Genomic DNA, 13,211 nt, shown 5'->3' on the forward strand with positions numbered 1-13,211 from the left:
CTTATTACACATTCAATTTAGTCAACCATGTCTGCTGAGAGGCACACAAATCCCACCATAGCTAATTTAAGAACTTACCAATTTCCCTTGCAATTCTGACAGCTTCATCTGCATCCTGTAAAAGCAGGAAATGAGACCCAACGTTAATCCCATCAGCCATTGCACTATGTCCTGAGGGCAGTCATATATTGCACTACTGTCTCCTCTGATTCATTTAATGTTTGATTTTACAACCTTCTGACCCTTTTCAGCCAGAGGAATGTAAAATTAATACCATAAGTGGAATGTAAATTCTACCTCATCATTAGTATACTGAGAAACTCAAAGCAACGAGGAATCAGCTGACAGGAAACACAACCAGGATCGCAAAATTATTTTCTGCAGTTGTAGGAATTTAATGCTAGAATTTAGAAGTTTACAATCAATAATGGACCATAAATCAGATCGTTAAAGTTTGTCCACTGCCAGCTTGTTTCTGTCCTCACAGGTATTTCTTGTGTTTTCCTGGTTGTTGTCAGTAGGGGGAGTTGATTCTCTATTGTTTGGGAGTGATTCAGGTTCAGAAAAAATCTTGCAGAACTTCTTTAAAGACAAATTTTTTGTGTCTACTGAAGAAAGAACACAAGCATTTCACTTTCGTAAGTTCTTCATTCTAAAGACAGAATAAACATTAAATGCATCATTTTAAACTGTATCTGAAATGAGAAGATTCACATAATTGTTTCCACTTAAGAGTCTGCACACTACTAGTGTATGACAATTAGAAAAATCCTTTTGTTGATGCCACCTATTGCTTCAGCTGACTCATACTACTATAGCCTGGTACAGAAAAAAGTACTAGGAAACCCAGGGTGGGGGGGAGTACTTGAATTGCTTACATTTAATAACCAAATCTCTTCTCCTGCAGTAGTTAATTCTGGCTTCTTCTACTGATAACAATGTATTTCCATTATACAATACTAGAAAGAAAAAGGGTTAAATTACAGTGGCATGGGTTAAGTTTGAAAATTCCATCCAAATTTGCTAATATTTATACTATTCCATGACATGCATTAAAAAATTTGTATGGAAGGCAGTAATGTCTGGAAACCACCAGCTGCTAAGTGTGTCTGAAACTATGGGGGCTGACTTATGAACATTAAAATGAAACCTGATATTTTTAAAGCTTTCAAGGCAATCCGTTTTAAAAGCACCCAGGTCAGAACTTTAAAAAAATACATAAGAAATGTTCATACCTGGTTCATTTATGTCCGATAATAAAACAAAATCCTCTTTAAAAGTCTTCAGTACCTAGTAACAGCCCCATGAAGAATAAGGGGGCTGGCAGGGGAAGTTGTCAGAAAATTTAATTTCCTTTCATTAGCTAGTCTGCTCCACAAATCGGTGCTTGTTAAGTTCAAAGCAGTCCTGAAAGCAACATCAGTTTTAAGTCTTTTTACTCCAGTCACATCTGTTAATGAGATTTTTCCAAATAACAATTGTTTTTAAGTCAAGAGATAAATCTAGCAAAAAAAAACTCCCCCCCCCCAAAAATCAGGGTTTACTGTTTTATTACACCTTGCTGCTTTCTATGACCCTGCACCCTCCAAATTTTAGCTTAAAGGGATAAAATGCATGAAAAGGGTCATTTAAGAATGTTAGTGGTTTCCACACATTGAGTTTGAAGGTTCTTTGTTCCTGCCTGTGACAGTTATGCGAGAATACTTCCCCTTAATAGCCTCTCTGTCAGGAAGTGTTAAACCTGCCAAATGCAGACAATTAGAGCCTCTTGAACAAAATGCAGGAAGAGTGATGACTGACGAAGAGCCACGATTATAGTCGAGAAGGAAACTTTTACATTTCTTTTCTCTTGCAAATTCACTCAGATATTTGCAAAATAGAATTAAGAGGGGGGAAGCAAACAGGGTAATTTTTTTTCACTTAGTTACCTGCAAACAAGTGGCTAACTGATACGTTGCAGTCCACGGAAAGACAAGCTGCAAATCATTATAGGGAAACTTTTCACTGCCACTGTATTTTTATACATGCATACAACAACTTTAAGTAATAAACGGCATCGGACCAGCAGCACTAATTGTCTCAGTTCTGGCTTGAACAGACTGAAGTCATCTGCCTAGCAGTTATTAATTTACACTGTTTCAACATCTGTTTCTTTTACAGTTCTAATATATTAGAACCCAAACTCTTAAGATTAAAAAAAAAAAACTATGCATATCCAAATTCTTTAGCCTTCAAAGAGCATTTCTGAAATTAAAAAAAAAAAAAAAAAAATGCTGTGCTTTAAAGAGAAAAACTAATAAACAAAAATTAATAAACAACTGACATATTGAAATCTCTGGTAATTCTTTTGATCTTTTTTCCCTAAGAAAGTATGTTTTAGTATCATGTATTTCACTTGCAGATTACGTAAATACAGCAGCAGTTTGAGTACTCATAAGTTAGGACAATTATTTCAGATTTTTGGTGCAAAGAACTGATGATACTCGCCATAATGGGGCAAAAAAATGAATGCTATGACACTGCATAACACACAAGTCCATATGTGCAAAATACACAAAACCACACTGGTATTAAAAGCATTTTGAATTATTTTTTAAAAGCAAAAGTCCTCAATGATTTACTGCTGTTTCCTCCAAAAACACATTAGCTACACTACCATTTTCCCAAAATAAACTGAAGATTGTAAAGAAATATATAATTTTAGCACCACCTTTTATTGTACAAATAAAAATGTTCAAGTAATGGTACAAGTTTATAAAAATCCTAAGAGTTATAAAATGATGTCACAGTGTTTTTACAAATGGCTGATTTCATTAAGTTAAAAAGACATAAAATACTCATTTAGCATAAGAATTTCTGACCTCCTAATTTCATGTACTTGCCTCTCTGCCAGGTACCAGCAGGTGGAGACAAAAAAGCAAAACTATTCTGATGTAGAGGAATGCCAGGATAAAGCTGTTTAAGAGACTCCTAGAGCTGTAAAACACTGTATTAATTATGAAGAGCTACATAATAGTTTTCATGGCTGAGGGTGTTGGGCTTAGAGAACCTCCAGTTCATATCTAGTCTCCAACAACCTCTCCAGCAATACAGTGATCATTTAATACCAATGTCAATACCCCAATGCAAGAATACAGCCAAAACAGATACCTGAAACTCAAATACAGTAAATTCATAGTCTTGCTGAAAACCTTCAACGTGTCTAATGACATCAGCGAAATTAAGTAGACACCCAGAGACATTAATCTTCTGGGTCTACATCCAGCTGTGTTCTACCAGCCATAAAACCAAACTGGCTCTACATGACGAAACAATATTAAAAAAAAAAAAAAAAAAAAAAAAAAATCTTTCTTCCCTTGCCATTCCTTTGCCAGTTTTTCACCACAGTGTCTCCTTATACTTATTCCTCAGCCTGCACTTTCTTCTTGTCACTTATTCCTCTTTACTCATTTACAGACAATACATCTTCTCAGCTCTAACTTTAGTATAGTCATTGCTCATGTGAATTAACACTAATTCTTCTGATTAAGGCTATTTACCACTATCTCTCCCAATCGGGTTTTAGGAAACTAATTGTAATTAACTACCTTTGAATGCTTTTGTTGGCTCTCTAGTTGACAGCACCAGACTCGGGTTCCTTATGTGTGTAGACTGGATAATCCTTGCCTCAGCCAACTGAGAAACTGAATCAGGGATGAGAATAAAATTACCCTTTGTCTACTCTCACTCCACATCTTTCCATTCTCAGTTTCGTATTTGCTACAGTGTTTGCCTATATAAGAATAGTTAGTTGTGTGTGTTATACCAAGCATCCTCCTCTTCAATCCTTCCAGGTTCTTAAATATGCCGTTGAAGGCCTTCCTTCTCTTAAATTTCTAATTTAATTTCTACTCACTGGGAATTGTTCTGCATGCAACTTCTCCAAGATGCTATTACAAAAGCTTAGCAACTCCAGCGTCTGCTATGTGTAAGAGCTAAGCAACATAGATAAGAGGAGGAAAACACCCTTTATTCATGAAGGACTTATGTATCTGCAGCACTATTTAACAAGTGCTGGATAAAGACAATTCTTCAAGTAACAAAGATTTTCAGTGCAGTCCCGAGTTGAATAACAAAGTGCTAGAAGTTGTTACCCTATGTTTGCTTTAACTATTCATCCACAAAGAATACGTGCAACTGATCTTTCTTAACTTCTGGTATTGTCAGAGGCATGAATGCTGTTTTCTTCCAGCTTTATTAGACTCCACCAGAAAGATGAAGCCACCTCTAATCACCTCAAGTACACTTAACTCCTTCCTAGGACCTTTAAAAATTTTGTTTCTCAAGAAAAAAGAGCCCTCAAAGATTTTTGAAAGCTTTATAAGTTTGTGACCAAAACAAGTCTCCTACAGAATGGCAGAAATCATATACAGTCTGCAATTCCTTGTGTGTTGCTCTTCTGATTGTATCTGGTATCACAAAGCTTTGCCCTTCCTATCTGAGTCTGAATTGGCAAAATAGTACATCAAGCTCTAACCAAAGATCAGGCATCCTGTATGACGTAATTACTCGGGTATTCATCCTAGCAAAAGACACATTATCACAGGAAGGAGATCGGAGGACAAACACAGGAACATATTTAGATCCATAGAGAGGATGAGAATATCAATTATCAGAAGTTTTATTTCCTAGAACTGGTAACCAAAGCACTGGTTAACCTAACATTTTTATCTCCCCTTTCCTTTCCGATGGAAACTACAACACTGGCAATTTCTGTGGAATCTCCTTTGTCTTACTCAGTGAGTACACTGCAGTGTTTTTTTTAATCTTGTGTTCTTTTTCATCAACACTCTTCAGATAATCAGAACTAGTGCAAGGCTGAGGAATGTGAAATTGATATGATATGGACACTTCAGGATTAAGTAACTACTGCATAGTTCCTTTCAATAGCTGAGGATTGGAGTTGTCAACTCAATCCTACATTCCAGTTCATTCAGTGTTAAGACTATCACTGCATATAGCCAATTGCCAACCGGACCACTTATGTTCTTTCATTTTGTGTCAGCACTTCAGATGATTGTCAAAAAACAGTGCAATTAAAGGTCTCAGAAACAAGTGCATACAGGTAAGTAGCTCAGTTTCACTGGTTATATGGCTATCTGTTCATCAACCAGTATCCTATGTTGCCAGGTTCGTTTCTCTATGTTAGCAGAATAACAGACCCTTACATAAGTTTTAACTTGATACAGTGATAAAACCAGCATTTTGAGTATTTGATTCTGCATTAGAAAGTTTTGTGGGGTTTAGATGAGTAATTCAAAGTTATCTCCTAATTAGAGGTTTTTCTAGAAGTTATTTTCAGGATTTCTAGAAGAATATATAGGATATCGGACAGAACAGAGGATCTTATGCACAATAGTTTGGCTGCTGTTAAATCTTATAAACACTAATGGACCACATACACAAAGACTGCTAAAACATGCAACAAAAACCTGAAGGAATGCTGTGTTCAACTTATCACTGCCAATCTTCAGCATTGGCACAAATGCCAGCCTAACACTCATATGGAGCCCTCCAGAAGAGAAACAAGTCTGGGCTTTTTACCTGTCGCAGCATATCCCACTGCCAGGCATTACACACCCAGCATTTCCATCACAAGTACTGAGGAATTCTCTTGTGCATTTTTGACCTCAAATATTTCATTTTATCGTTCTCTCTCACTCACCCAGTTCTCCAGGCATCCTCATCAAAACAGACAATTTTGTGGAGGCTTAGCCCCTTTGCACTCTATTCACCTTTCTCATTCAGTTGGGTTTGGTTTTTCTTCCTCCTAACAGAGTTTAGAAATCCAACTTAGCTGACATGATGCTGAACACCATTGCCCTAGTATATGTTGCTCCTTAAAATACAGTCTGCATTCCATCAATATACTCAGTTGTTCCCAGTTATCTTGACATTTCCTATTTCATCATGTAAATAAGATTTATGATGATCAGAGGTCAATATCAATTGTCATAAATAAAATCTGAAAAGCTTTCCCTTCACTACATTGAAGTGCTGTTGAAACAAACTTCTCACTTTTTCATGCAACTCAGAGTTTTACTCAAAGTTGATTTGAAAAAAAATCTAACTTCACATGTCTAGCATGAAAAATTTCAACCCAGGAGGTCAATATTTTATAACACATGAAAGTTTCAGGCGTATACGACAAAGGTTTTAAAGGAAAAAGCTTATTTACCTTCATTAACACAGACAGTATGTAAAGACACACAGGAAAACTTAATACTCATTCACTATAGCAGAAAATAAACCAAAACTAAGACACACTTTATTTCACCTTACAAAATAAAAAGAAACAACCAAAATGCTTTTAAAAAATTGTTGGAAATCATTCCTTCTAAAACCCTAGGAAGAACACTAGATGTAGATTCGGACAAAGAGCCACCAAATTCCCCCCTCATCCTCACCCCAAGTTTTGCAACACATGGAAATCTACACCATCAGCACAGATCGTAAAATGGAAGCTTCGTACAGTGTAACAAACTTCACTGTTAACTTAGGGCTGTCAAGATCTCAGCCAACAAGAAGTAAAGACGTAAAAATATGTGCAGATAGTCAAATCCACACCTGATACTTAACACATTTACCTGCCTTCATGTTAAATTTAAAGCAAAATATTTTTAGAGACTTAGAAGGACATAGAAGCAGTCCTTAATACATTATTTATTATGAAGGACTTTTCTTCTCCAAAGCTCTCTCACTAGTAAAAATCTGTACCCCATTTTTAATTACATCTTCTTGAAAAAGAAGTTGAAATTATAATTACATTCCGCATCAGACCTTCAATAGGTGTACTTCGATTTAGACACTGTTCCTACAGTGGGCAGACAGTAATTAAATGATTTCTCACCTTGACTACTCCATCAAAGCCAGGGATCGTGTTGACCTTTGCATTCTTGGCTAACAATTTGCTTTCAATCTTGTCTCCCATAGCTTGAATAGCATGTGTGTCAGGTCCAATGAAGGTGACACCTTCTGATGCCTGCAAAGACAATAAAGATATAACTTTAGGAGACGAAACTAAAAATCTGCTTTATACTGGTATTGCTATTATTTTTTTTCCTCTCTTTTTGAACTGATTAATGAAACAACATTTAGAAGATATAGTGATCTGTTTATCTAACAACCTAGCAATACATAAGCAGCATTTCAGCCAGTTCATTAAAAATGTGTATGACCTTGTGAAACTATGTATACACACAAATTCAAAGCCCCTATAATTAGCATTTGTATAAATCAAAGCCAGGCCAAAGAAAAATAGCTGAAAGTGGAAGTACTCCAGCTTGAAAGTTAGAAATATCCCTTGAGAAAACAGAGGCTAGTTAACTCACCGTTGAAATAGCCACAAATGATTTACAAAGATATGCTTGCTAAACTGTAATGCAGTTGAAAATTCCATTACGCATTCCGAAAAACAAACCTTGATGAAACATCAAAATGGAAGTGCAGTGTCTTACTCAACGTATTTAAAGATCTTGAAAATAAGGTAGTAAGTGAAATAACGTTTCTCCAATTCTTTCAGGCAACTCTTTTCCACTACTAATGTGGAAATAGGTTAACATAAAATACGTTAATACTTGAACTTTAATACTTTAATACATAGGTAGAACACTGAATTGTGTTTTTCCTCCTCCTGTTTCTCTATGCAAGCAATAGACTTCAGTGATCAAGTACACAGACATTTTTTCAAACTGCTCCAGGGTCAGTACTATACTGAGCTAAGGGCAATTCTATCAGAGCTGTTTCAGTGAAAGTTACTGATGCATCAGTGAGTACATGCATGTTTCAGGCAACTTAACTTCTTTTGTACCATAGGAAGAAAACATCAAAAGAATAAGCATATTAGCCCTGCACAATTTTTCATTGATTTCCCCCTCCCCCCCCCCCCCCAATTCTGACACACCTGTAAAATGCTTAAAAACTTGCTTCCAGCCAATGGGCAGTTTACTGAACACCAACGCTAACACAATGGCAAACATTTTATTTCTTGTATCAGAATTTGTGACTTAATATTTTGTCTGACATACATTTGTGCTGCATATGTTAAGGTTGCCAGATAGTTATAGTCACTAATAATAAAAAGTAATTTGCTGAAGCTTTGTGTATTTATGTAACAGTAGCACATGACCACAGAACAGACATAGGAAAAATATGGTTTTTAAGATGGGGAGCAATGTCCTCCTATTCACAACCTTATAAGAGCTGACAGTTCCCAATGTGCTTGGGAGTCACTGTTTTCACTATCAGCAGCCTCCTAGCAGGAAGAGTATAATAGCAGAAGCTCTGTGTAGACAACTTCCTATCATCCTAGCTAACAGGGTGCTACAGATAACAGAGAAAAAGATCAGAGAAGTATTACAGACACACTAGGAAGCTCACTGCAGACACCCAAACCAAATGCAGAGCATCAGTTCAGCCACATCAAAGGCTTGTTAGCTTCAACTCACAACGAACCATCTACTCCGCTCCGGTGAGACCCTGCCTGGAGTACTGCATTCAGCTCTGGGGCCCCCAACATGAGAAGGACATGGACCTGTTGGAGCGAGTCCAGAGGAGGGCCACAAAGATGATCAGTGGGCTGGAGCACCTCTCCTATGAAGACAGGCCAAGACAGTTAGGGTTATTCAGCCTGGAGAAGAAAAGGCTCCAGGGAGACCCTATAGTAGCCTTCCAGTACCTAGAGGGAGCCTACAAGAAAGCTGGAGAAGGACTTTTCACAAGGGTGTGTAGTGACAGGACAAGAGGTAACAGCTTTAAACTGAAAGAAAGTAGATTTAGATTAGATGCAAATGAAGAAATTCTTCACTGAGAGTGGTGAGGCACTGAACAGGTTGCCCAGAAAAGCTGTGGCTGCCCCATCCCTGGAAGTGTTCGAGGCCAGGTTGGATGGGGCTTTGAGCAACCTGGTCTAGTGGAAGGTGTCCCTGCCCATGGCAGGGGGGTTGGAACTAGATGATCTTTAAGTTGCCTTCCAACCCAAACCATTCTATATGATTCTATGATCTGGGTTTTTATCTCAGCCTACCTCTTTTCTACTACTGTAGGCTTATTAGCTCAGGAGCTCAGTAACATTGACTTGATGAATAGCTGTCATACAAAGTTGGGAAGACTGCAATAGGAGGGAGAAAGGGGTAGGAAGACCAACACAAGGGTACAGATCTATTAATGTTATAGTGCCAAAGGATCTGAACACTAAAGGAATTCACTTTTTAAAGGAGAAGGGGTACAAGAAGCAAGGAGTTGATGGTTGAAACCATAGCGACACAAAGTTTGATCATTTCAGAAACAGCAGGTTACAACCTGAAAACTTATACTTCATTCCCTCTTAACAAGAGAGTTTTAAATAGGCACCTGCATACACGTGGAGGTAGGGCAGAGTTCCCTTCTGTCAGACTGTATTCTAATCTCAAAAAGCTTTGTGAAAAAGGTTCATTTACATACTTAGCAACTGGAGGTTATGCTGTCCCTCTTGCATTGCTCCTAACATGGAATTGCCTTGTTTCTACAGTTTCTGCCATAACATTGGCATTTGCATCCCCATCAATGCCACTTCAAACTTCACCATGTATTGCTTCCTCTCCCTACTCTCTTCCCAAAGCCTACCATCAAAAACATGGGATCTCCAGAGATCAAGATAGGGGGTCCAAAACTTTTGCTGCCCTGACAGACCATCCAAGACTTCCAGCTTGCAGCCTACTTCCAATACTCTACTCTTACACTATTTCTCTTCCTCCTCTTTCTTCTCTCAGAAAATAAGAAAACCTTCATTCAAACTGGACATCACAGGAGAGGATAGGAATTACATTCATGGCACCAGCAAGCATGTACCTTTCCAGTGAAAGGCATACAGGGGACTTCTGGCTTGACTTACCGTCTCCACTCACTGAGTTGTGGCATGGACTTTCAAATGCCACTTTCCCTGCTCCTGTCCAAGCAGGTAGTTGGATAAGAAGAGAACAGCACCATTCAGGAGAGATTCATGAACCACCTGAGAAGGAACACTCCAGGCCATTTCAAGAAATTAACCTGCTGCATCCAGTGTATTTGTCACATGAATCTTGTAGAGCTGTAATATTTCACACGGATACAACCAATACTACTTACTAAAAATTAAGTACTAGATGATGTGCAGCAGATTCACTTTACTCTAATGTAAATACCACCTGATGCAACCTGTATCTTTGTCCTTTTTTTAGATGTATACTTTTAATGTCCAGAATTTACAAACTGCACTTGTCTACACATGCACCTCTTGGCTTTAACTGCTCTGAACCTTTGTACCTTACACAGAACTGCTCCTTAATTGTGAACAAGCAGCAGTTGTGAACAGTACCACCAGCTGTTCCCCTATATGGTTAGTCAACTGGGGCAGTCATCACATCCAGTTATTTCCCAGCAACAAAGTCTGACACAAAATATTTTAACTCAATGTGGTATCACAAGATACCTGAAGCCACATAACTCGGCATGCTGTAACATCCATAAATCAAAAATAAGTTAACGAACCAAGGGGGATCCACTGGTTTCCAGCCAGTATGTCAAATCGTCTCTTACACAGAAAAGGTGTATATTCTCTGACACGACTTGCAACTCACTTTAGCTAAGCTCACAAAAAAAGACTTTGTCAGCTTAAGGTACTACTAGACAAACTCTTGCAAGTCTTGCTACAATAACTTAAGTCCCCATCTCTCGAAGATGCTTGCTCAAGCCCTCTGCCAAAGCTTCTCAGCTCACCACCAGAAAAGTGCCCCAGCTTCTTCATTGCCAATACTCACGCATGATGTACTAAATGACCTGTTCAAAACTCTAGTGCCCGATACTGAAAATGCCAAAAACAGACCATAAGAAAGAATGTGGCAGTAACATCTTCAGCTCCCAGCAAGATTTATCAGCACTCATCCATTAGCACCCTTAGTTTATGAAACACACAGAAGTGGTGAAACTGTGCAAGAAAAACTTCCAGTGCCTGATGACAGTCTGTCCACACACAGATTTGCCAGTGTAGCAGCAAGCACTAGAACCTCTGTTGTATATACACAAGCTTACACACTGCATATCAAACATGTTCTTCTGAAAGTCCTGTCACTCCTCCACACGTTCAGCAGCATACTTCAGCCTTGAAGACTAATTATCTGGCTGCAGGGAATATATCAAGTTTCACCATAAACATGCACGAGCATTTGCTTTAGAAACATACCTGTGACACCTGCGTACCACTGATCTACTTTGCATAGTCAAAGGTACAGACAAACAATAAGGAATATTTTATAAAAGAATAATTTCAGAATACATTCCATACCAAGAAAGTTAGTTCTTTCTTTGTCTAAGTAGTAGATATTGAAGAGTTTTCCCCAACACCCCTCTATTTTTGAGAGCAGCAATAGTTGGTTTAATTGTAGTGCCATAAGAATCACAAGCAGTTCATTCTCTCTCTCCCCACCCCCCCAGCTTTTTTTTTTTTTTAAGCCGGACAAAAGCCTTGTTCTACCCTCAGGGAATGCAGGACCCCAAACATAGCAAAAACTAAACAATGTCAAAGTAGGACAAGCAAAGGCAAGATTTGGAAAATCCATTTGGGAAGTCTGTAGTTGAGCTGTATGTGACCTTCGCAGTCTGTCAACCATGTCTGCTGTGGGAACTGAGTGGGCCAAATGGACCTATGCTAGTGTAAACTGCCATACTCCCAATGCTTGGAAAGGACCTGTTTGTCTGAAGAGACTGATCCTAGAAAAGGAGATTCCATTGTCTGTCCTCCTGGAAATTACGAATGCAGAGATTCACAATTACTGTATTTCACAGTCAGTAGTGGATTCAGCCTCAGTGACAGCATAAGCAGAACTAAAGACAGAAAGCATGAAGGAGGGAAAACAGCATAATAAACTTTTATACGCACTAGGTCCCTTGGCAACATATACTCTTCTGTGGGCTTATGGGTATGTGGCAAACCAGCCAACTCACTGCCAGGCCTCCCAGTGCTGCAGGAAATGACTGAACAGTTCCAACCCTGCTTTAGACAAAACAAGTGATACTAAAACTTTTCCTCTGTCTTTTAGCACGTTAGTTATGGACAATTAAACACACTTTTTGGTGTCCTCATTCGAGCCAAGATATTTGAATCTGCACGTAACACCAGTTCAACAGGAGCAGCTCCAAGCAACAAGGAGGTATGCCATGTACAAAAACACAGCTATCTAGAATCTCGTGTTTTCTTTCAGGATCATTTGGTGAGGGAATTCTTCCACTCACAGCACGCTGATGTGGCAAAACACACTCCAAGTGCCCAGCTGCTTCCAGGTGCAAGAGCCCCTTATAATTATCTTACCACACAGAAGCAATGGCAATAATACAGGCTTTGTGCTTGTTGGTTCCCTGGTACCTGAAACAGCTAGTTGTAGGCAAATGTTTCCCATCTCTGAGAAAGAAGTGGCTGAGAGGATGGAGAGATCTCAGGAGCAACTGTAGCTGCTCTACCCTTATTGAAAATAAACTTCCCTATGTAAACACAGAGCTGGTTTTAAACAAGCTCATGAAATTTACAGGAGACCCCAAACAATCTGATGCATACAGTCATTGAATCATATGTTCTCAAACTCAGACTTACATATGGTGTTTTCAAGATCACCCAAACTCAGGGTGCTACTTATTAGAAGACAGTAACAGTAATTCACTCAGGAGAAAAGGGCTTAACCCCAGCACCACTGGCTGCATAGGCTCAGAGCCTGCCATCTGTCAGGAGTGGCCAGAGAAGTAACTGAGCCAATCTAGCTGCCTTTCCCTCATTCTCGCTCCTTCCTCTCCTGCACATCCCTTTCCACAGTCCTATCTATCCTCCTTCTCTAGGGCAGGCTCTGGCACTCCTCAGAGCAACATAGCAGATGATGGCCTAGGGGTTTTTGTGAGTTAAAATTAGCTAAACAGTGTGGGTAACAACTTACCATACTTACTCAAGAACTTATTGGTGAATGAGATTATGAAGGAAGGTCCACAGAAAAGAATTCCAGTAGAAACTGTTATCATAGGTCTGGTTTTCAAAGTGGTTTTGTCCCAACCCTCAAATTTTCTTCACAGGAAAATCTGGAAAAGGTTTCCAGGAAATACTTGCATGCAACTGATGAATTCTTTCACTATTGTACTGGGGAACGACTGCCTTGATTTTTCTGCCTCTTGACACA

The 13,211-nt window shown here is 38.8% G+C and overlaps 1 protein-coding gene across 4 annotated transcripts in view; it reads right to left on the reverse strand.

The window, feature by feature from the left end:
• The window catches only part of PCCA (propionyl-CoA carboxylase subunit alpha), a 300,001-nt gene that overhangs the window by 207,061 nt on the left and 79,729 nt on the right, over window positions 1–13,211 (reverse strand). For all 4 annotated transcript variants that reach the window (XM_069802387.1, XM_069802389.1, XM_069802388.1 and 1 more), the window contains exons 7-8: window positions 6,890–7,021; window positions 79–115 (exon numbers count right to left, since the gene is read on the reverse strand). In XM_069802387.1, coding sequence (XP_069658488.1) covers window positions 79–115; window positions 6,890–7,021 — 169 coding nt within the window. The remainder of the gene's footprint in view (window positions 1–78; window positions 116–6,889; window positions 7,022–13,211) is intronic.

This window comes from Haliaeetus albicilla, chromosome 15 (genome assembly GCF_947461875.1).
Source record: "Haliaeetus albicilla chromosome 15, bHalAlb1.1, whole genome shotgun sequence".
Classification (NCBI taxonomy): domain Eukaryota; kingdom Metazoa; phylum Chordata; class Aves; order Accipitriformes; family Accipitridae; genus Haliaeetus; species Haliaeetus albicilla.